Here is a 24,013-nt window from a genome sequence, read left to right on the forward strand (position 1 = left end):
AAAGGCCTAGCTTTGGAAATAGATCTCGTCCAATGATGGGTCAGTGACCATCTTCCACGACAGTTACATCAATGCCCTTGGCTATCCAGCCATTACACTTTATTGATGTGTTGATTACACCTACAATCTTGATTATATCATTTGAAAAGGTTTTGAAATCATGTATTTCGGGTGACTCCACCCAATAGCTTTCGTTGCAATCTGACACCACTGTGTCCGCCAGACTTTTGTTGACAATAGTGCATACGCTGCCCGAATCCACCAATGCTTTTGTGTATGTATTTCCAACACAAATGTCGAAATTTACAGTTTCTACCTCACGTGTGCCGTTTTTGATGGAAATGGCAGCTACACAGTTATCGTTATAGTCATCGTAATCAGAATCATAATTGGCATCGTAAATAATTTTCTGCTGTAGAAGTTTGCTGATATTGTTAACTTGTTCTGCCGCCGTTGTTGAAGTACCTACTGTAGCCGCCTCAGAAACCGAGTCATCTACATAGTTTACTCTAGGTTTCGGTTTACTAGGTTGTTTTGGTTTGCGACAAACTTTTGCAAAGTGATTAGCGATTCCACAATTCTTACAAGATTTTCCACGTGCAGGACAATTTTGTCTATGAGAAGGAGTCCAGCCATAGCCAAAATTTTGGCAAAACGTAGGTTTGACAAATTGATTTGTCGGTGCTCGGGTTCTACTCCACGATCCTTGGACACTATTTATTGATTGACTTGAAATTTCATTTGTAGTGTTAGGAATAGGAGTTCCAGAAATTTTCAATTGGTTTTGTATTCCCATTTCAACGTTCATTGCCACCTCGAGAGCTTTTTTTGCCGTCCGTGTCTCTTTGAGTAGTTCCCGTTGAATTTCACCATCTTGCATATTAGCAATAAAGACATCTCGGATGATCGATTCTTCGTGACTTCCCAAATCGCAGTTTAGAGACAACTCTCTAAGACACCCGTAGAACTTTTTCACAGGTTCTCCTTTCATTTGTTTTCGAGTGAGAAACGTGTATCGATCAAATGTGATATTTCTTTGCTTCGTGAATACACCATCAAGGCAATCCCAAAGGATTTTTGTTGTCACTCTTTCTATCTGGATATTCGGTTCTTGTGAGCCGAATATTCGTCACCCTTCTATTCCCAAGCTGAGGTATATTAGAGAGACTGCTTTACTATCGCAGTATTTCCAAGGTTTTTCTCCACATAGTATGCCAACCAGTTCTATTTTTTGACATCTATTGAGCCACGAATTTTTTAGTTGCTCGTTTCTAGTACGACGGTCTCGTTCACTTTGAGCTGTGCTATTTTCGACATCAGCTTCGTAAATGGGTTCTGGAGGTAGAGTGACTTTGTCCGGAGGATCGTCAAGGAGAGTGTCAATTGATATTCCTTCTTTAGCCATTATAGCCAGTTTCAACATAATCTGCCATCTCTCCCCTCGCAATGGAGGTTCAAGTGTTGGTTTGTCCCAAAAGGGTTCGATTCCCAAGAGTGCACGTTCTTTAGTTGCTGACTGCGCCATGTGATATCTCTGACTGTAGAGATATAACTTTGTGTCACTAATCCACTTAGATTTAGTTGAATGGATTCGAGGTGCGAATCCAACTTTTACTGAATTAGTGGATTACCTTTTTTAGAATTAGTAGCAATCGTGTTGCAAATGCAGACCAAATTACTGAGAGTGGATTTCCTTCTCAAATCCAATAGGACTTCGATTAATGCAAAACAGACTAGATTGAATGCAACTTAATTCAGTAACAAGATTCAAGAGAATGAATAATAATCAAAAGTGGGCGATATGAACAATATGAAATATTGACTTTTTAGTCGGCGGTAAAATACTTGTATAATGAAATGATGACTTTTAGTCTGACAAGGACAAGAATAAAATATTTAGTACAACTTAATGAATATGAACTAAATTAAGGTACAACCGTACCACAATCTGATTGAATTTCTTTTTGTTATTAAGTGTTTTTAAAACATAGATGTCGAGTTTTGGTGGTAATAAATGGTTGCTACTATTTGATTTTTTAGGTTTTTCTTGTCCAGAACTCTCATAAATGGCAAGTCTCAGACCTCTATTCCAGAATTATCTTGTTACTTTGTTGTTTGTTGAACATTTAGCCAATTGTTGCAAAATTTTTCTATCTCTTCCTCAATTGGTAGACAATTAAATCAAATAGTTGATGAGCGGGGTCGGAATATTATGTGCAAACGCACATTACCGAGCCTCCTTGTTTGTCATACGTGCTCAAAAAATAAACAACATTCAAAACTAGCCAATATGAACTAGTTCGAATTAGGTTAAGGTGAGGAGATTGACTGAGTTCGTCGAAACCGAAATTACTATTGTTTTTTCGATCCATCGGAAAAACTGTGACATGATAAATAACAATTGCTAAAATGTCTGATATTTTCAGATCACTACGCCCCCTTTTCGCTCTATTTTTTTAAGACTAAAAAAGAATTGTTGACTATGTATGTCTGCGAATAACGCTTTTCGGTCAGAAAATTTTCTTAAACGACCATCCCATTCAAGGCAATGTATCTGGTGAATCAATTGACCTGCAACTCTTGAAATCGAACAATTTCCGGGAAATTAGAAAAGCACTTGATTTGAAAATCATAAACACAAATCCTGATAACTAGTTACTACGCACTAAATATAGTTGAAGTAATTCTACCTTTTAAAAAAAACTTAACTCACTTCAACTGTTAAGGTATATAAGCCTTTCCTTAACTCACCTTAACTAGAGCTAACTGTAACTGAACTTAACCTGAAAAATTAAGGCCTCAATACCTTAACAAAGACTTTAGCTTTACTCTACACTGCCTTATAATTACCTTAATAGGTTACCTCAAGGATAGCGTTAAAATTCGTTAGGCATTGCGTCAAAATATTTCAAACGTTTACCCTAAATATAAAGTAAGTTAGGGCAAACAATTAAAGTAAGTTAGGACAAAGTTAAGAGAAAAGACGATGTCTTGTTTGCTGTTCTTTGCAATCTTTTAGCATCAGATTTCTTTTTGATACAGACAAAATTATGTTTAACAAGCTGCAATTTTTTAATTGGAAAATAATCAACTATGTACTGCAAAACGTTTCAAAAAAAGTTGAGGTAATTTAAGGTAAAATTTATCTTAACAGGTTAAGGTTTTTTATACTCATGTAAAGGTAAATTTAACCTTTACCTTAAATGTTCCTTAACAATAGTTTACCTTAATTCCGTTGAGGCCAATTTACGCAATTTTATTTAAAGTGCACAGACAACCAAACAATTTAAAAGATTGAAAATGAATTTTCAGCTCATTAAACACTCCGAAAATTGGCAAATAAATTAACTATAAAATCATGATATTGTTTTCTCTAGTGTTCTTTTTGAAACTAATGCAAAACTTACCAGCAAATGTATCGTACAAGACTAGATTATTGGCGAGAAAACTGTCACTTTTTCTAGATTCTTGCAGTTGTGCCCTCCAGGATCTATAAATGACCAAAATCTTCTCATGACTTGTGAATTATTTGTAAATTTTTCACTTGTAAATTATTTTCAGACAAATGTCAACGGAGGAATTAAGTGCAAATGAATTTGAAACTTTTTCTTAAATTTGAACTGTAATGATAAAACTATGGTCTTTTCTCTGTAGAAAATATTTGAAAAAGTGTTGTTAAACATAATTCTGCGGTTAGAATTTCTTATAAAATGAAATGTTCGGTCCGTTTGTTTTTTCTATTTAAAGTTAAAGATAATTTATCCTAGTCATGTGTACGTTTTATTTTTTAGTGGGTTGAAATATAATCCTTTACTCGAACATTTTGTACAACCTGTGTAATTGTGAAGATATTTAAAACTAGGTTCAAACATTTGAGCTTAATGCTTCAACGACTGTTAAGTAAAAATTTTGTTTTCGAAAACAAATTTAAATTGGATAAACTGTAACTAAGGGGCTCAAACTACAACCATTGAAAATTTAGGCATCACGTTTTTTCGAGGCAGACTGTGAATTAGACAATCTAATTTGGGTCAGCTATTTAGCTATGAGCGTCTGAAGAGCCTTTAAAAACAAAATCATGTCTGGACAAGGAATCGGGCTATCAAGCTGAATATGTTCCATAATGAATGTAATGAGAATCAGAAAGCAAATTAATTTAGTTGAAGCTGTTTTACCCCGACCTCTTGAAAGCTCCGGACATTGTACTAACATTGACTAATAATTGCATGCACCAACTCACAATGGCGAAATCCTGCCGAAAAATGTTAGCATAAAGACTGGGATCATGTAAGTTGTCATCATCAAAGTGTTATCCTGACAATCGTGTGACTCTCTTATCTTTGAATAAATTGAATTGTGGTACTCTAGCTCCCATGATGCCTAATAAAATCAAGAAATACTCTTTGCTAGAGAACTAAAGTTCTTGAGGTGATTTCTGAGAATTACCGACCTCAATGCATTTTACAGGAATTTATTTCAAACAAAGATGTGTGTTGAACAGCAGCTTGATATAATCACCGAGTATCTTGTTGCAACCTAGTATTTTTGCCTAGTCATTTTCACTGAAAACAAAGTGAATTATACTGAGTTATAAAACTGAGTTAAACACCATTCACAATTTTGGTCAGGTCAGGAATCTTTCACATTATTGGACCGAACTTTTGTACAACCAACGATGATTTTTTGAAGCCGATATCTTGGTAGCTGAGTACGATCACCAGCTACTTTAGGCTACCCAAAGTTCCTTGCTTGCCATAATTGGCAGTGTTAGCAGTACCTGGGCGTCCTGATACCTTTGTTGGGGGATAGAGATAGTTTTGTGGTAACTTCGGAAATAGCTGACTGTAGTTTTTACCCATATCCACTGATGGTAGTGCGTAAGTTTGCCATTAAACAACACCCGACTACATGGGAAAAGAACTTGTTCTCCCCAAGTTACTTTATAAAAATATAAACCCCGAAAACACTAGAAATGCATTCCGTTTGGTTGACTCTTTTCTTGACCAAGTATTTCGACCATCTTGACTGACATTGACTCCACTTGTGTTGGTTTTTAATACGCCACCGTTAAACGCCAATGTCCTCATTGAGATGAAGTCAACAAGCCAATAGAAATAGTAAAGGCGGAAATACTTGTGTCATGAACACGCTATTACACATCATTTGATGCCTAATGAATTATTGTAATTAGTTATCAAATTTATCTGAAATGTTTTAACCATCGACAATTGATAACCGCTAGGGGCATAGTGCGATAGTTCTGTTGCTATTAAAAAGACGAACCAGAATTCTAAATCGGTTGAACTGTGAGACCTAACAGGTGATATATTTCCCCGAAAGGCTGTCCAATCAAAAATCTAAATATTACATAGAGTTTTTATAATCATGTTCTTTCACCTTTTCCTACTAAATTCTTGTTGTCAATTGATTTCAAACAAGCAATGTTGAAACTAGAGTGGGCTATAGTCGAACAGGACAGTGAAAACTTATCTATGCACAGTCTCTTTTTTAAAGCAACAGCAATTGTTTAAATCAAAAATCTTGATTTAGTTCAAATGCGCAGTCATTACAGTCACTGAATTTACAGAACAAGTTACAGTGGCAAGTGATTTATCACTCAAGATGATCTCAATAAAAAACAACCACAAGTAAAATTTAGTTCACTATTTTATACAAATTCGCTTCTCAAAATAATGTTTCATTGATCCCTATTTTACTTGCATCTTTCTGTTGAGCTTATCAACTCAGACCTGGTGATTGCACAGAGATAACAAAATATCGACACTTTCATAAGATCTATTTTTGATGTGGTTTTGATGCCATGGCTCTGTTGCCAGCGATGTCAATTGTTGATTGTTCCAAATAATACTTGGAAAAACAGATTGATATATAAAATATGAATCTGATGCAATAAGTTTTTTTTGTTTGTAGTTTTTTACACGTTGAAAAATTGAAATAAAAATGGTTTAGAATATGATTTTGAATTCGAGGTGGACTTTGGCTTTACACAAAAATTATATACAAATAGAACGGAAATTGAGCTGACTTCACCTTACCAACTTTATTGAGTAGAATCAATTCAACCCTGGTGTATTTCAATGATTTACCTCAGCTCCAGCTTGCGTAGAGTTTTCGAATTTAAAAATTTGATAGTTTTAATTTTTTTCTTGAAGAATTAAGAAGTTCTTATTTTTGCGAATTTCAATTAGTTTTTCACTATATGTTAAATGTTTTCGGCAATTATAGCAATATGGAGAGAACAAAAAATTTTCTTGTTTTACGATTGGAATTTTTCCGTAAAGCCTTTTTTTGGGACAAAAATAAAGAAAACTTATTTGTTCTTCCCTAGTAATTTTTATCTAAGTAGGACATCGTTATAGTAGCCGAAAAAACTCAATAATTTATAATCGCTTCTGCCAATTTCTTGAGACAAAAACGTTGCGTGAACTGAAACCAGCATTTGTTTAACTTGAACGAAAAAATTTTATGCAAACATTCAATTGTTCACAAAAATTCCATCATCTCATGTCTCAATATTGAAAGATACGCTTGTTACTCATTTAACAGCAAATTTTTCAATATAATTTACAGGTGAAGCAAATAATAAAAGTAATACATTTGCATTTTCTACGATGAACAATTTCTGGCGGTCACCTTCTTTTAATTTGCAAAACTTTTCAGAAAAGTAATTTTTCGGTGTTTTTACTATCGAAAGTTATAGACTGAATTTGAAATTGGGTAGTAATCTAAAAGTTTGTTCATCTACTTTTTCACACCGTCATTTCTAGACAATCGTTGATGGTATCTGTCAAACATGCTGAATTTGCGTTTTTCGTTTTCCAAATTGTCACTGCCTTGTTGTCCGTACAAGAGGGACTGCTCAGGCTGGGCGAATGTCCTGGTCTTTGCCTTCCAGGGTTGCCAGAATTTTTTGTCCGGGAATGAGTTTTCATCTGTCACTGCCACTGAAATTGGGAATCATATTGTTTTGTGATTTTCAAAATCTCCAAGATTTTGTGATTTTCAAAATCTAAAAGATTTTTTTGTGATTTTCAAAATCTCAAAAGTCAAATCCCTTAAATTGACAATGGAGGATTTTTTACTGTTAAAGTGCTACGTTTTTGATCCCTGGATGTTCTTCTAATAGTTTCAGCTTCATTTTTTTCATGGAAACAAGCAACATTAAATAAAACCCAAAAAAGTTGAACATGAATTCAACGAAAAATTATTGATATCAATTATAAATCAAGCAAACGCGCTTTTAGTATCAGAAAACATATATTTGAAGATCTCAATTCGATTCATCACCATTCTTACTGAAATGACATTTCCATGGGCGAAAACGGAACCAAATGTTACTGAACTTTACAAAAATCAACTTTTTTATTCGGTTTTGAGAAGATACAAGTTTTGGTTTTACAATCTCTGATGCACTTTAGTATGATTTGTCAAGTGAACTATATGGTTCTAATTTAACAACATAGAATTAATATAAATATATTTGTTAACCCGCATTTATCCGTGTGAATTTTCCATTCTGAAGGAATTTATCGGACCCTACGTATTACTCATTTTGAATGTCTATTTTTCAAGATCTCTCACAGGGGATTGCAAGCGGGCTGAAACTATATAACGGTGAGTTATACAGTTATCGGGAGTACCTGAGAGGTAAAAATAAGTGTGCTGGACACCCTTACTTTTTTTTCTAAAAAGTTCAAACAAATTCAAAAACTTTATTAATGTAATTGATAAATATCTCAACTTGATATAGAGAAAAGAATAGTTGCTAAAGTGCGTCCGCTCATAAAGTTTTGACCATTTTTATATCATAATTCATGATCGAGAGTAATTCTTCAGTAAATATCTACTCAATAAATTATTTGTTTGATGGTTATTAAATAATCGAAAAGTATAACAAAGGAACTATTAATTTTCAAAATTGTTAGACATCACCTCGATCAAACACTCAAGCATGGCAATAAGTTACCACAACACATTTTTGAAAATAACTGCTTTCTCTCATGCTAAAACCGTGTGCATATTCAAACATTTTCATCAAAGATAAACCGCAAAAGGCTGCGGACAATTTTAAGAGAACAACTATTGCCGACAGTAAATATGGGTAAAAACCCGAAAATCAAGAAAAAATTTTGAAAACATTTATTTCTTCCGAAGTTAAAAATCTTTTAAAAAATGAACGGATCATATAGTAAAGCACAAAGGTTATAGAGTAAATAAGTAAGCGATAAACTAAATCAAAACGCGTCATTTTTCTGAGACAATCAGTTTCAATTATTTAAAATGCGTGCAGAAATTGTTCTAATTTACGTATGAAGCTCGGAGCCTAATTCAGTTCGTTTAACTTAATTTTAAGTGATCATAATCATGAAACCTATCAAATAAGACCAGATTCTGCTCTATATTTTTTCAGGTCTTTAGATTCATCGGTACAAAATGGTGACTGTCCTTGAAATGATTCGTTATCAGACAAAGTACCTGCCAAATGAGCATCAAAAATTGCCGTTTAAAAAACCACTTGTGGCATGAACGTTCTATAGCTTATACGTTGATTTATATAACGACCTTATGACGTTGACTTTATACTTATTCATGATGAATTGAAACTTTTGAAATCGTGTTGAAATCGTTTGATGAAAACGAAAGAGTGGTTTTACACCTTTACAACCAAAGACTTTAGAAAATATTATACGCTGTACAACAAAACAGTTTGTTTCGGTAATACGCAAAACACGACCTTCAAAACAGTGCAACGCAGTCTACTGTAAAAGACCAAGAAACTAAAAGTTAAAGGTCAAGAGTTAAACTTGGAGACTTAAAGATTGAGACAAAAAAACTGCTTCTGTTAATGAATATGTCACTACTAGGACAAAATCTCTTACAGATGTCCGATATAATTTATTTGTTTGATAAGCCAAAGGAAAAAATAACAATAAAAAGCTCAACGTTCAACACACTTTATACATAATTTTAGCAGAGTTCAACACTTTAAGCCGACCATGATTATGTTTTTTCCACTCAAAAGCATTGTATTTAGTTTTTGCAAGCGCAGTTCTTACATTTGATTCGGCACTTTTGGTACTTATCTAACACAATTTCTACGCTTTGCTCTCATGTTTTCTTTCACAGAGCTAAATAATGTGCTCAATTTATGTGAAGAATGTGCTAAAATGTTTTAAATTTTTGTAGGAAATGTGCTGAATTGATGCGAGGAATGTGCTGAAAGTGATGATTTCTGGAATTTTGGTCGTGCTCAAACTATGCCACAGATGTGAGGAAAAACCGCCCAATTTTTGTAAGAAATGACTTGTTAATTGCGGAAAATAGTTCTATTCAACACATTCATCAACTATAACTAAACTGTCAGAACACTCAGCACGTTTTGTACATAATTTCAGCACATTCAGCGCATTTCTTAAATATATTTTGGCTTATACACGATCAGACTTCCAACCGGGTTCTCGAATTCTACGATTTTTCCGTAAAAGATATCGGTCGGCCATAATTTACTTCACAATTAGAAAAAAGGCAGGCTATAGCATAAAGCTCGAAGCCCTCCAAAAAATTGAGGGATAGAACAACTAGACCTCTTGTACAAGTTTAATATTATTATTATCGATCGGTTTCTTTGAAGGTTATCCTAGTCTCTCACATACAGTTTATAGGACACTTCATGTAGTGAACTCATGGGAAGGGGAGGTAGAGAGATAAGTTCTGCACTTAACATTCGTAAACGATGGTTGAGTGGTCAAACTATGGATTAATCAGCCATTTTATAACCCTATAGAAAATAATAAATTACGTCAATTCATATGGTTTTATATTTTATAATCACAATCAGGTCACAATCGGTTATAGGCTAAAACACGCACCACTTAATTTTATGTAGAGAATTAGGAAAATAGTTTAATATTTCAATAATTTTTAGCATGCTCATTCATATAGAACATGAAACAGATGTAGGATTGGACACAAGGGAAAAAATTTTAAATATTTTAAGATAAAAACAGAAAAAAAAACCGAACTTTAAATTATAGGTTATACAAGAAATAGTTCACTGAATATAAGTATAAATCAACTTTTAAGGTTTATTGATGAGTTAAATTCAAGCAAAAGTATCTTTTATTTTCCGGATAAATTTAAAATTACAATTTTAGCTTTATACCCTGGTCGAAACTGGCTATCCTGTAAGTATCTGGCAAATTCTGCCAGAAAAATCAGGATTTCGCCACAAAATAGAGTATCTGACAGAATCTGTAAGGGGAACTGCCAAACTGGCAGAAACAATTGTGTTGCCCAAAAATGTCACAAACATGTATAGAAAAAAACTAAATTTTTATAGTTTTTTTTTCATAGAAAATGGGATAAGCGACAAAAATTATTCAAAAGTTTATTTTCAAACTTGTTTTTCCATTTTTCCAGTGGTCCTAAGGAGAGAAAAGATCTTATTTCTATCTCAAGGTTATTATAACCAACAGGAGACAAAGAACACAAAGACTCAGCGAATAATAATTCCAAAGTTTTTAAATTTTTTTCGAGGTAACCACTTTCACTGATGGTAATGACTAATTTTTTATTGTTCTTTTGTTATTCTCATAGTACATTAAGACTAAATTTTTATTGTTCTTTTGTTATTCTCATAGTAAATTCAGAGTATTTACATGCTGAGTTTTTTTCTGAGATTTTTTTCTTCAGGCTGAAATTTTGTTCTGATCAGTAATGCCACAGTCTGATTTTGTCATGTAGTTCACAACAAATTCAAAAAAACTAGTTTGTCATGATTTTTTACTCTGATCAGCTTAATTTAGGACATGGCCATGATACTTGGCAGTCCAAAATTCAGAACAAAAGTTATCATGATTCAGCGTTGAAAAAATAATTTATTGTAGTCCGGGAATTAAAACAAGCAAACACACTATTAGTATCAGAAAACACATTTGAAGATCTCAATTTGATTCATCACCGTTCTTACTTAAATGACATTTCCATTGGCAAAACCTGAAGCAAATGTTACTGAACTTTACAAAAATCAACTTTTTTATTCGGGTTTGAGAATACAATTTTTAGTTTTACGTTTTCTGATGCTCTTTAATATGACTTGTCAAGTGAACTATATGGTTCTAATTTAACAACATAGAATTAATATAAATATATTTGTTAACCCGCATTTATCCGTGTGAATTTTCCATTCTGAAGGAATTTATCGGACCCTACGTATTACTCATTTTGAATGTCTTTTTTTCAAGATCTCTCACAGGGGATTGCAAGCGGGCTGAAACTATATAACGGTGAGTTATACAGTTATCGGGAGTACCTGAGAGGTAAAAATAAGTGTGCTGGACACCCTTACTTTTTTTTCTAAAAAGTTCAAACAAATTCAAAAACTTTAATAATGTAATTGATAAATATCTCAACTTGATATAGAGAAAAGAATAGTTGCTAAAGTGCGTCCGCTCATAAAGTTTTGACCATTTTTATATCATAATTCATGATCGAGAGTAATTCTCCAGTAAATATCTACTCAATAAATTATTTGTTTGATGGTTATTAAATAATCGAAAAGTATAACAAAGGAACTATTAATTTTCAAAAGTGTTAGACATCACCTCGATCAAACACTCAAGCATGGCAATAAGTTACCACAACACATTTTTGAAAAAAACTGCTTTCTCTCATGCTAAAACCGTGTGCATATTCAAACATTTTCATCAAAGATAAACCGCAAAAGGCTGCGGACAATTTTAAGAGAACAACTATTGCCGACACTAAATATGGGTAAAAAACCGAAAATCAAGAAAAAATTTTGAAAACATTTAATTCTTCCGAAGCTAAAAATCTTTTAAAAAAAATGAACGGATCATATAGTAAAGCAGAAAGGTTATAGAGTAAAAAAGTAAGCGATAAACTAAATCAAAACGCGTCATTTTTCTGAGACAATCAGTTTCAATTATTTAAAATGCGTGCAGAAATTGTTCCAATTTACGTATGAAGCTCGGAGCCTAATTCAGTTCGTTTAACTTAATTTTAAGTAATCATAATCATGAAACCTATCAAATAAGACCAGATTCTGCTCTGTATTTTTTCAGGTCTTTAGATTCATTGGTACAAAATGGTGACTGTCCTTGAAATGATTCGTTATCAGACAAAGTACCTGCCAAATGAGCATCAAAAATTGCCGTTTAAAAAACCACTTTTGGCATGAACGTTCTATAGCTTATACGTTGATTTATATAACGACCTTATGACGTTGACTTTATACTTATTCATGATGAATTGAAACTTTTGAAATCGTTTTGAAATCGTTTGATGAAAACGAAAGAGTGGTTTTACACCTTTACAACCAAAGACTTTAGAAAATATTATACGCTGTACAAAAAAACAGTTTGTTTCGGTAATACGCAAAACACGACCTTCAAAACAGTGCAACGCAGTCTACTGTAAAAGACCAAGAAACCAAAAGTTAAAGGCCAAGAGTTAAACTTGGAGACTTAAAGATTGAGACAAAAAAACTGCTTCTGTTAATGACTATGTCACTACTAGGACAAAATCTCTTACAGATGTCTGATATAATTTATTTGTTTGATAAGCCAAAGGAAAAAATAACAATAAAAAGCTCAACGTTCAACACACTTTATACATAATTTTAGCAGAGTTCAACACTTTAAGCCGACCATGATTATGTTTTTTCCACTCAAAAGCATTGTATTTAGTTTTTGCAAGCGCAGTTCTTACATTTGATTCGGCACTTTTGGTACTTATCTAACACATTTTCTACGCTTTGCTCTCATGTTTTCTTTCACAGAGCTAAAAAATGTGCTCAATTTATGTGAGGAATGTGCTAAAATTTTCTAAAGTTTTGTAGGAAATGTGCTGAATTGATGCGAGGAATGTGCTGAAAGTGATGATTTCTGGAATTTTGGTCGTGCTCAAACTATGCCATATATGTGAGGAAAAACCGCCCAATTTTTGTAAGAAATGACTTGTTAATTGCGGAAAATAGTTCTATTCAACGCATTCATCAACTATAACTAAACTGTCAGAACACTCAGCACGTTTTGTACATAATTTCAGCACATTCAGCGCATTTCTTAAAAATATTTTGGCTTATACATGATCAGACTTCCAACCGGGTTCTCGAATTCTACGATTTTTCCGTAAAAGATATCGGTCGGCCATAATTTACTTCACAAAAAGAAAAAAGGCAGGCTATAGCATAAAGCTCGAAGCCCTCCAAAAAATTGAGGGATAGAACAACTAGACCTCTTGTACAAGTTTAATATTATTATTATCGATCGCTTTCTTTGAAGGTTATCCTAGCCTCTCACATACAGTTTATAGGACATTTCATCTAGTGAACTCATGGGAAGGGGAGGTAGAGAGATAAGTTCTGCACTTAACATTCGTAAACGATGGTTGAGTGGTCAAAGTATGGATTAATCAGCCATTTTATAACCCTATAGAAAATAATAAATTACGTCAATTCATATGGTTTTATATTTTATAATCACGATCAGGTCAGAATTGGTAATGGGCTAAAACACGCACGACTTAATTTTATGCAGAGAATTAGGAAAATCGTTTAATGCTTCATTAATTTTATAACATGCTCATTCATATAGAACATGAAACAGATGTAGGATTTGAAACAAGGGAAAAAATTATGAATATTTTAAGATAAAAACAGAAAAAAAGAACGAACTTTAAATTATAGGTTATACAGGAAATAGTTCACAGAATATAAGTATAATTCAATTTTGAAGGTTTATTGATTAGTTAGTTTCAAGCAAAAATGTCTTTCATTTTCCGGATCACTTTAAAATATTACAATTTTTGCTTTACCCGGTTCGAAACCGGGTGGCTATCCTGTAAGTATCTGGCAGATTCTGCCAGAAAAATCAAGATTTGGATTATCTGACATAACAAAATAGATTATCTGACAGAATCTGTAAGGGGAACTGCCTGCCTGGCAGAAACAATTGTGTTGCCCAAAAATGTCACAAACATGTATAGAAAAACACTAAACTTTTTATAGTTTTTTTCATAGAAAATGGGATAAGCGACAAAAACTATTCAAAATATATTCTCAAATTTGTTTTCCATTTTTTCCAGTAGCCCAAAAGGGTCAAAAGATTTTTTTTTTCATTGTAACCACTTTCACTGATGGTGATTTTGCTTCATTTGATGATTTAGTTGATTTTGTGATTTTGTTTTGTGATATTGTTTTATTGTTACGCATAAAAAGATCTATTATTGGTTGATTTGTATTGTCAGACGGCAATGCACAAAACTTAGACTACTTAGGAGAGTTCATAGGATACGCTTGTTTCCAACTACAAAAAACAACAGAAGCGACCGACTCTACTGGAAATTTTACAATGATTTTACTATGTGAAACTCTACAGTTTTTACAATATCCCTCTCGATAAATTTAATTATTCTTGGACACAGAACATTATGGTAAATTTTGAAACTGGAAGTTTTCTAGGACATTGCTTCAAAAAAGTCTGGTTAATAAACAGTCAGAGAAAAAGTTGCTCTGTGATACTAGTACATTAATACACCTGAGCTCTTATTCTCCATTCGAAGCCACACAATTCTTATTAGAATAAGCAATAGCAGAAAATACTCTCTCATTTTATTTTTTCGCATCAAAGTACACATTTTCACTAAACAGCGATTGATAACAGTTGTCACATCAGACTTCTAGTGATCATATATGTGGAGTCCATATTGAAATTGGTGAAAGTTTATAATGTAATGCCCGTTTTCCCAGTGAAACCTCATTGCTTTTTGTGATGACAATTATGATTTATGATAAAAACGATTACTAACATCTCAATTATAGATAAAATTTAGCTGTGAAAGGAATATTGACATTGACACCTGAAATCCGACATTTCTTGATATCTAAATGAAAAGTTGGTTCATTTCAGTAATCATTAGGATCAGTTATTACGCAATTGTGTTAAATGAAGAGAAAAAGAAACAAAAATATACCATTCACATAACTTTTTTTGAAAACGCATATTGTCCGACAAAAAACATCAGTTACGTCAAAATATCAGTAAGCATGTTATTTTTTAAAACACAAGGAATTTAATGGGACATCTCAATGATGATAATAAAAATTGACAAATTGACGAAAAAGCAACCGAAGCTGAAAAAATTGAAAAATCCTTAAAAATATATAAAAAAAAATTATAATATCGTAAACTTTAAGACTATTTGCAATATATTGACTTTTTCGGGATACATCATTCAATCAATCCTCAATTACAAGCTTATGGGCCTATCAGCATTTTATGGCCACCCAAACAAAAAAAAAACAAAAACAATAAATTCAAAAAAAAATGAGCGAGAAAAGTGTCGCAGTCATTGAAAAATAAACTATTCAGTAAAAATTTTACTATTTTGAATTACTTTTTTAACAGCAACGGATTTTTTTTACAATTTAACTCAAATAAATCAACAAACATGAACAAATACATTAAAACCACAAAAATTTTTAGAAAACCCGTAGTATCAAACGACATGAAATTCCATAGCTTACAACGGAAGCTAATAAATACGCAAACTTACGCCTCAATGAGACAACTAGGTTCTTTTATCATAAGTTATCAATAGGACTTTAAAAAAGGTCCTTGACTATGAAAATAACAAAATATACAGGCAAAATCCAAAAATTAAGTAGAAATGTGCGAGAAGTGTGGAAGCCATTCGTACCATAAATTTCTCTGAAAACTTTATGTACGATCCATTGAACATCACCTCTAAGCCGATGCAACTATCAATAGTAGAAAAATGTGTTAAGATTTTAAAAAAAACCAAAAAATTACGAAAAAATTATCCGAAAATTATGAAAAAATATGAAAACTCGTGCATCAAAGTCATTACGCCAATAGTTAGAAGATAAACCTGCTAACTAGATTAATTTTGGTCAAAGTAGAAGAGTAAGGAGTGCGTTCGCTGCTGACAACGACTTAGAGGTCACGAAAATAATTTTAAGGTCGGTTAATTTTCAGAAAAAATTTCGAAAAAATTTTCTTAAAGTCTTAACAGCCATTAATTTCAATAGTTTTCAACGGAAGTTAATAAATAAGCTCAATCAAGAGTTGATAAAAACAGATGTTTGTCATGCATGGGTAATCAATAAGTTATCACAATAAGTCTTATGACTATGGAACAAAAACAAATACAGAAACCCTTAATTCATTAGAAAAGTGCGAGAAGGGAGTGTCACAGCCATTTAAACCATATCCTTTTATCTGAAAATTTTATCTATGCTCCGTATAACTTCAATGGGAGATATCAATATCAGGATAGTGTGATAAGATATGCAGAGGAACCAACCATAGAAAAATATCCATAAAATTTTTTTTGAAAATTTGTGGCATTGAAGTCATATAACAAATAAATAGCAGATAATACCGCTAACCAGAATAATTTTTGTTGCAGCAGAAAGAATGGGGATTCTGTCATTACTGAGATTGACTTACAATTCACAAAAACAAATTCATTATTGGTTAATATAATAAAAAATTCTGGAATTTTTTTTAAAGTCTTAACAGCTGTCCACTGAAAGCTCTAGATAGTTTCACTTAACGCGCATTGCAAATCCTATTGCACTGTTGGTCAACAAGAGTATGCCATAGGAATCCAAAAAATAGTAAAACTTCAAAAAGCAAATCAAATTTACAATTCAAATTACGAAAACGAAGAGTCGATGCCAAAAAAACAAGAGCGATTCCTTTTTGTTCATTGGGCTTCATTTGACTGTTAATCAGGTTTTATAACGAACCCAGATATGAAAAAAAACTAGTCTCTAGGTTACCCTAGAAAACAAAAATATGAAAAGTTTTCTAAAAAGCTCTCAATTAGAATTCGAAATTTTTTGATAGTAAACTTACCTATGGGACAAAAAGTAGTTTTTTATCGCCTTTTGTCTCTAAACAACTCAAAATTATTTCTTTTTGTGGCTTGAAATTTAATTTTGAATTAACATTTGAATAAAAACATCTAAATTTGAAGAAAAAGTACACTAAAGTGAAAAAAAATCATGCTAATTATCCCGTGTTCACACAAAACTTCTATCCTCGATAACTCGAAAAAAACGAAGTTAAAAAAAAATCTTTTTAGTTTCAAATTTCACGCTGGATGGGCTTTTTGATGATACCAACCACAATTCTCTGCGATGAATATATCGCTCGGCCAAAACTGTCTGCACAAATGAAACCCATTTGAGTATACAGTTCCTCCCCCACAAGAGGGGTCGGAGCTATAAGGAAAAAATACCTGTGTATTAATGAAATGGTATTCAACTCTGATGAAATTTTGTTTGAGTATGCTAATGAACTTATTTTTCAAGACACTATGAATAAACTCAAATATTGTCAATTATTTCAAAATCACGAATATTTGAAGAATACCATTAGAATCATGGAGAGAAAATCATTAATTTAACCAAAAAATATCTATTTAGTAAAAAATTTAAGTCTAAGTTTCATTGAAAAGATACCTAATTTGTCACTGTTAAAATGGGGTATATTTCAAAAAAGTACTTTTCGTTACTTAAATACTATCTATTGAGGAAAACCTGGAAAAAAGCACCTCAGAGCCGTAGTCATCTATAAAATTCATACAACTATAAAAATAAAAAATTGTCCTAAACAAAAAAACTTCTCAACCAAATTTTACAAGTAAAACGTGTCGAAGCCGTGTAAAACCATAAATTATTTAAAAAAAGATTTATGTACGTTCAATTGCCCAACAATTATTGAAATATTTCACACGTTATTAATGTATTATTGTGACACGAGAAAAATTGAACTTCAAAATTCCCGTGGAAAAAATAAATTCAAATAGATACATTGAACTCTATATTCTTCGCTGGACGGGCTCTCTAATGATACTACTCACAACCCTCTACGATGAGTATATGGATTTGATAAAGTTGATTGGACACAATAACTCTTTTAAGTGAATAGTTCCTCCCCCACCAAGGTGGGGCGGAAAACGAAAGTGGTTGCTCTTTCTCTTTGTTAGCATTTCAAAAAGGATGGTAAGATCACTTTTAGAAAAATAGGTTTAAGAAACCATCGAATTTATAGAAAAGTTGTAGGAGCGTATTTGGTTACATAAATCATAGAGAAGCTGATAAGGCGGTCGAGCTTTATTAGCTTGAAAAGCTTGATTAAACCAGGTTAGCTTCTTTTCGGAAACCTTTTTTTCTTCTCGTTCTAAGTTAAGTTGACGAAATTAACTTGAGCTCCAATTTAAAAATCTGTTTCTTGTAGCCCAACAAATTAAAGATCTCGGTATGCCAAGACTCTACAATCAAGAACTTTTGGTCATTACGAGAGAACGGAACGAATTGTTTTCACGCGCAAATTTGAGACTGCCAAATTTTTGCAATGCCAGATTTTCCCATCTGCAGTGCAAAATTTGAAATCATGCATAGTTTTTTTGTTTCAAGCAGAATTACTTATTTGCTAAAATCTAATCAATTTTTTTAGTCAATTATGGAACATCTGCATGGCTTCCAAAAGTGCCAGATTTCCACGGTAACCTCGTCAGATGGACGTAATCTATACTTCATGAGGTAAAACATCTGTTCGATGAGGCTTTTTTGTTTCACAGCCCCAAGAATTGCTAAAAATTCAAACAATATCGTATAGTCAAAAATTTTTATTTTGAAATCAAACTGTTGGTTTGAAACTTTTTTATAGAGCGAATTTATGCTAACATAAGATATATAAAATTTCGAATAATATTTTAGCCGAGAGAAAAAAGTTTTTGTTTGGCAGTCATCTGTACAACAGACATGTTGCTGGGATTTGTGTTGTGAATAATTGAGGCCGTTGTCTATATTGAAATTATGATATTATTCATACTTTATAGTTATACTCAACTGAATAATAGTTTTTTAGGGGGGGGGGGGGGGGGGGGGGGGGGGGCCTCAGTCATTTTTGTTTAATTTTTTAGTGTTGACGAAAAAAATTTGATACAAAATTCGAATACTAATTTCTGAATAAAGTGATGCATGGAAAACTAGAAACATTTTCAAATACGATAACAATTCGCTAACTTGTTTTGTTAGTTATGGTTATAAATAGTTATCTCAAAATTGGCAAAACAATCAAGTGGTTCTAGTTAATTGTGTTACAAAATCCGAAGACAATAATGGCTGTTGTTAATTAGCATCTCAAGATAAAACAAAATAGTCAAAGTTTCAACAAATGAGAAATCATTATTTTCAACAATTGTTCTCCTCTGAAGTTGGAAAAAAAGTTCGATATTGAACAAAGATTTTGGTAGAATTGTGTCGAGTGTTAATTGGGGGGAAAATGAACTAAAAAAGCCATTTAGTTAATTTAAGCGTTCATGGCATTTGACTCAGCGCTAAATTCATAATTGCACGTTTGATCAGAGATATAAAATGGCATGAAATGAAAATGTCGTTATAAAAGCGCTTGTCCGGCAGTTGAAGAATTTTTTGACAAAACTGTTCTTTTGGACAAAATTTACATTTCAAACTCTTAATAAAACTTGTTTAAAATTACGCTAGTTTCGGTTAGTTAATTTCTACTAGTTTTAACGTTTTCTTGAGAAATCTGGCTGATATGTTTATGTTTTGTAAAAATGAAAATAGAATGAATTAATACGAAGCACCTCAAAACAAAATCTATTATGATTTAGTACATGGCTAATGAGTTACAAACCAAAATTGTGTAAATAAGATCTACAGAGGACACATTTAAACAAAAAAACAGTCATTACGACGCAGAGGTATATCCAAATCGTCACGGGCAGATATGCCCGATGCGTGTATCTTGTGTTCGTTTTTACTATGTTAATACGTTGAAAGTGGGACAATATTGAGGAAAATGGCTACTTTAGCAGAAACCGGCAAAATGGAAGAGAAATTAGAATCCCGTGTTCGCAAAAGTGTCCTAATCCTAGCCACGAAATACAAGTACAAACTTTATAACCTATTTTTTGCACGGCTTGTATCACGCATCTGCTCCATTTAAGTATCGATTTTTCGCACGCAATGTACCTCGATTTCGCATATAATCCGCAATTAAGCCTGACTTAATTATTACTTTTTAAATTAAGCCTCACTTATTACTACTAGTAGTAGTTTATTACTACTTTATTACTACTTAAAGTACTTTATTACTACTTATTACTACTTATTAGTACTATTTTTTACTACTTATTAAAATTGGCCAGTCCCACATTGATATACAAAGCCTTTGATGTGCGAGGGATTTTTCGGAAAAAAATCAGTTTATGTGGTTGGGTGTATTTGAAGCACTTTAAAGCTTTGAAAGCTTCAATTAAATCTTTCTTAAAGTGTTTATTGCATGCTGAAAATGCGCGCGAAAATTGATACCTAAATTGAGCGGAAAGGTGCTACAAGAATTGTTACCTACTTTTCGCACCGACTGTTCTTTTATTTCGCAAAATTGGCGGAACCCATTTTGTGAAAAATAAGATACAAATGATGTCCCCTAAAATTCGTTCAATTTATGTATCTAATTTTCGAGCCAATTTTACTAAGGCGGAAACTTTGGGGTATACCTCTGCATCGTAATGGTGTTTTTTTTTACTCAAAACCAAAAATCTTTTTGGCTAGCCAAGTAGGTCAGATGCTCGAGCAAAAAATTTGAACATATTCTGTAAAGAATTTTTATTGTTCCGACCCAATCGGGGAGGAACTATATACTCAAACGGGTTGTTTTGTTCAGTCAATTTTGGTCAATCGATATATTAAATGTAGAGGGTAGTGAAGGATATAATTAGAAATCCCGTCCAGCGCAGAAAAAATAACGAAGATGATTTTTTGAAATTCCTTTTTCCACGGAGTTATCGAGGTTTGAAATTTTGTGAAATTGTGAATTGGACTGATTTTTGTTGTTACTGTTCACCTTTTCCGCATTTTACGCAAGATTTGCCAATTTTGCAAAAATTTGAAAAAAACAGTATTGTTGGTCTTACCCCATAAAACAGAAGAGTGTTGTTGAACCGTGTGACAATTTTGGGATAAAATTTTTGCAATTTTTTTCAAATTTTAGCCTGTTTTCATCAAAAATGGCACGAAATAAATTTTGTGGTCCAATTATTTAAGTTTGCCAGAGTAACACACATAAAAAACTGCCAACATAATCTTTGTTAACTCCAGTGAAGGCAAGTTTAAATGCGTGCTCTTTGAGATCTTCTTTAATCATAATGATCCCGGTTTTAATCATAATGATCCCGTCATTTATTTTTATATATAGATTTTTTAAGTCAACATATCCATATCAATTATATTCGAAACAATAGTTTTTTTTGAATGGGCAAATGGCAATGCCAAAACTGGATATGTTTTATTCGTTGTTTCTTAAACTCAAAAAAATCGGATTGCTACCAGTCAACGTTATTTTTTTCGCATTTTTTGTTTTATAGCGTAATTACAGAGAACAACAATTCAAATCAACATTTTCTGATGACAAGTTCCATTGCCATTCTAAAGGGTTTCAAGAAAACCTGTCTAGTTATTAGTCGAAAACTTACGGTCGTTTTGACTTCTTAAAATACATATTTTCAAAATAAATATGTAGTCATTGAGCAGTGCAAAATTCATTTTTTTGCCAAATTGTTGCTTAAAGTCGCTTTGTCCTTATAACGGATTGAATTTTGATATTCAATGCGGTTTAGCATTTTAGTCAGCGTTTTTCTGCTTTAATACTACAATTTGTCACGGAAACTTGATAAATGCAGCGTTTAGCTGCTTCCAACTATTTATAAGGAAAGCCAAAAAACTTCAAAACTATGAATTCAATTGTTTTAAAAATATGTATATAGAAGTGTTTTTTTTATTAATCCATATTGCTGTTTCATGTATTCTTGTTGTTTTGTCTCATCAACTAAAGTTCGCATATCAAATTATTGGTGTTAAAAAAACGAAAATATCAAATGTTTTTAGCGTTTTGTTTTTTTTAACGGCATCGGTACCGGGTTTTTGCAAAATATTAGATGAGTTTTAAAAATGTGTTGAATCATCTCAATTGCTAACTAATGCTTTTATTTCTTTGGAATTAATTTTTTTTTTGAAAAAAAACAAACGTAATTTTTAAATTTTCTTATGGTTTAACTTTTTTTTATGATTAGATTACGGTTTTAGCGGTTTCGACACCATATTTTCTTGCAAAATTTCGGGGAATTTTTGTATGTCGTCCTAACTAACGTTTCTATGTAGGCTAACGACATAATCTGGATAATGACAGGTCGCCATGCCTCACAAGAATTTATTAATGAACATAGACCTATTGGACAATCTCAATTGATATCTAATAATTTTCATTATTTGAAATTATTTGTTTTCGAAAACAAAAAACGTGATTTTTTCACTTTGCCGTTTTTATTCTTTTTTGTCTACTTGTTACGGAGTCTCAGCGAGGACTGGTCCCATGTGACTTCTAGTGAACTACAAACTAATTTGTTTAGTTTAAGTTTTATTGGACGCTGTTTTGGATTTGTTATTATGTAAACTTTTATTGAAAAAAAGACAAAGAGTTTTGGATGTAAAATGTTGTTGTGGTTTTTTGATTTTATCTTGTCCCGTAGTCTTATTAAGTGCAGGTCTCAGCGGCCCACTAATGTGGCATTATTTTCTTTCGTAAATAATTTTGCTTGGAAGCAATTTTTTTTAATCAATATTTGATGTTTTTGGAAACTTTTCTATCTCTTCCTTGTTTGGTGGACAATTAAGCCAAACTTGTGGATAGGCGAGGTCGGTGAATTATGTGCAAAGGAACATTGCTGCGCCTCCTTGTCTGATATCCACTCGAAATAATGAGTTCTATCATGCCTAACTTTCATCTTGCTTTCGTTTTTTCGGTTTTCAACATTTCTGCAGCAATATATACTTTAGAACTGACCAATAGTTTTGCAAAACATCCGCGTGTATCAGACGGAAGGTAAATTGAATTGTTTAATGTTCATCGAAAAAGAAAAAAGATCAAAGAGATTACTGAGAAAAACACAGGCTGAAATTCACTTTTGTCAAATTATTTCAGTCTCGAGAGATTTCACACTATGAACAAACCCGAAATAAAACCCTCCTCTCAGATAACAAGACAAGCCAATTATTAACAATATGAGGTCAGAAAAATATAAACCGGTAATTAAATATTTCTCTTTTCTTCCTTAGTTTTCACGTACCAACATGAAAACTTGTTTGAAATATGCTCTAAAGTGAAATATGAGCAAGGTAGCCTTTGAAATTTAATCACTTCTTATGTTGTTCACATTTTAGGAGTTAATTTTGTCCAAAGTACCAAATATTATGTATTTAACTTCCGGTTTTCTGTTGACTTGCTGCTTAAAACATATAATCCCTCCTTTTACCTTCTCCCAACATACCCCCCCCCCCACACACACACACACAAACCCAAAACTAAAACCCACCAAAAACTATTGTGCCTTCTTCCTCCCCCTAGCATACGTTGATGGATAATAAAACGATTTTTTATGAAAATTAATATTGGTGAAAATTATCTGATGATAAAAATAAAGGCTTAGTTATACTTAGAATGTGTTATAATATACATCACTTTTATCTGGTTAACTTTTTTGGTATCCAGACTTAATTTAAAACATTTTGTTTCAGTTTTATAGTTCTCTTGCAACACCTTTTCAGAAAATAGTACATTAACACCAAAGAATGACTATTCCTTCTAAAAATGGGAAGCAATTTGGCGGTCACGGTCGGGCGGAGGCGGGCTCAGTGACAAAATGGGGGTACTTCTCTTCTTCTCACGACTAATGAGGGATGTTGAAAAGATTTCTATGGTATCGTAAAAGTGGCAAATCAACTGCAATTTTCAGGGCTGATCTAACTATAAAATGTAGATTATACATGAAGTGTGCCGAATAAGTTTTCAGGGGTCTTGCTTGTTGAGACGGGTTTCTGAGAAGTCATTAAGAGAAACCTCGCTGAGTTAAACAT

General features: G+C 32.6%; 2 protein-coding genes across 2 annotated transcripts in view; one reads left to right on the plus strand and one right to left on the minus strand.

Annotated features, from left to right (window-relative positions):
- Positions 1–24,013, plus strand: part of LOC142353881 (multidrug resistance-associated protein 1-like) — a 653,144-nt gene that overhangs the window by 469,373 nt on the left and 159,758 nt on the right.
- The window catches only part of LOC142354292 (uncharacterized), a 48,576-nt gene continuing 31,045 nt past the window's right edge, over positions 6,483–24,013 (minus strand). The window contains exon 2 of the mRNA XM_075406556.1: positions 6,483–6,965. Within this exon, the coding sequence (XP_075262671.1) occupies positions 6,763–6,965 (203 nt within the window). The 3' untranslated portion in view covers positions 6,483–6,762. The remainder of the gene's footprint in view (positions 6,966–24,013) is intronic.

This window comes from Convolutriloba macropyga, chromosome 15 (assembly GCF_964194025.1).
Source record: "Convolutriloba macropyga chromosome 15, txConMacr16.3, whole genome shotgun sequence".
Taxonomy (NCBI): domain Eukaryota; kingdom Metazoa; phylum Xenacoelomorpha; order Acoela; family Convolutidae; genus Convolutriloba; species Convolutriloba macropyga.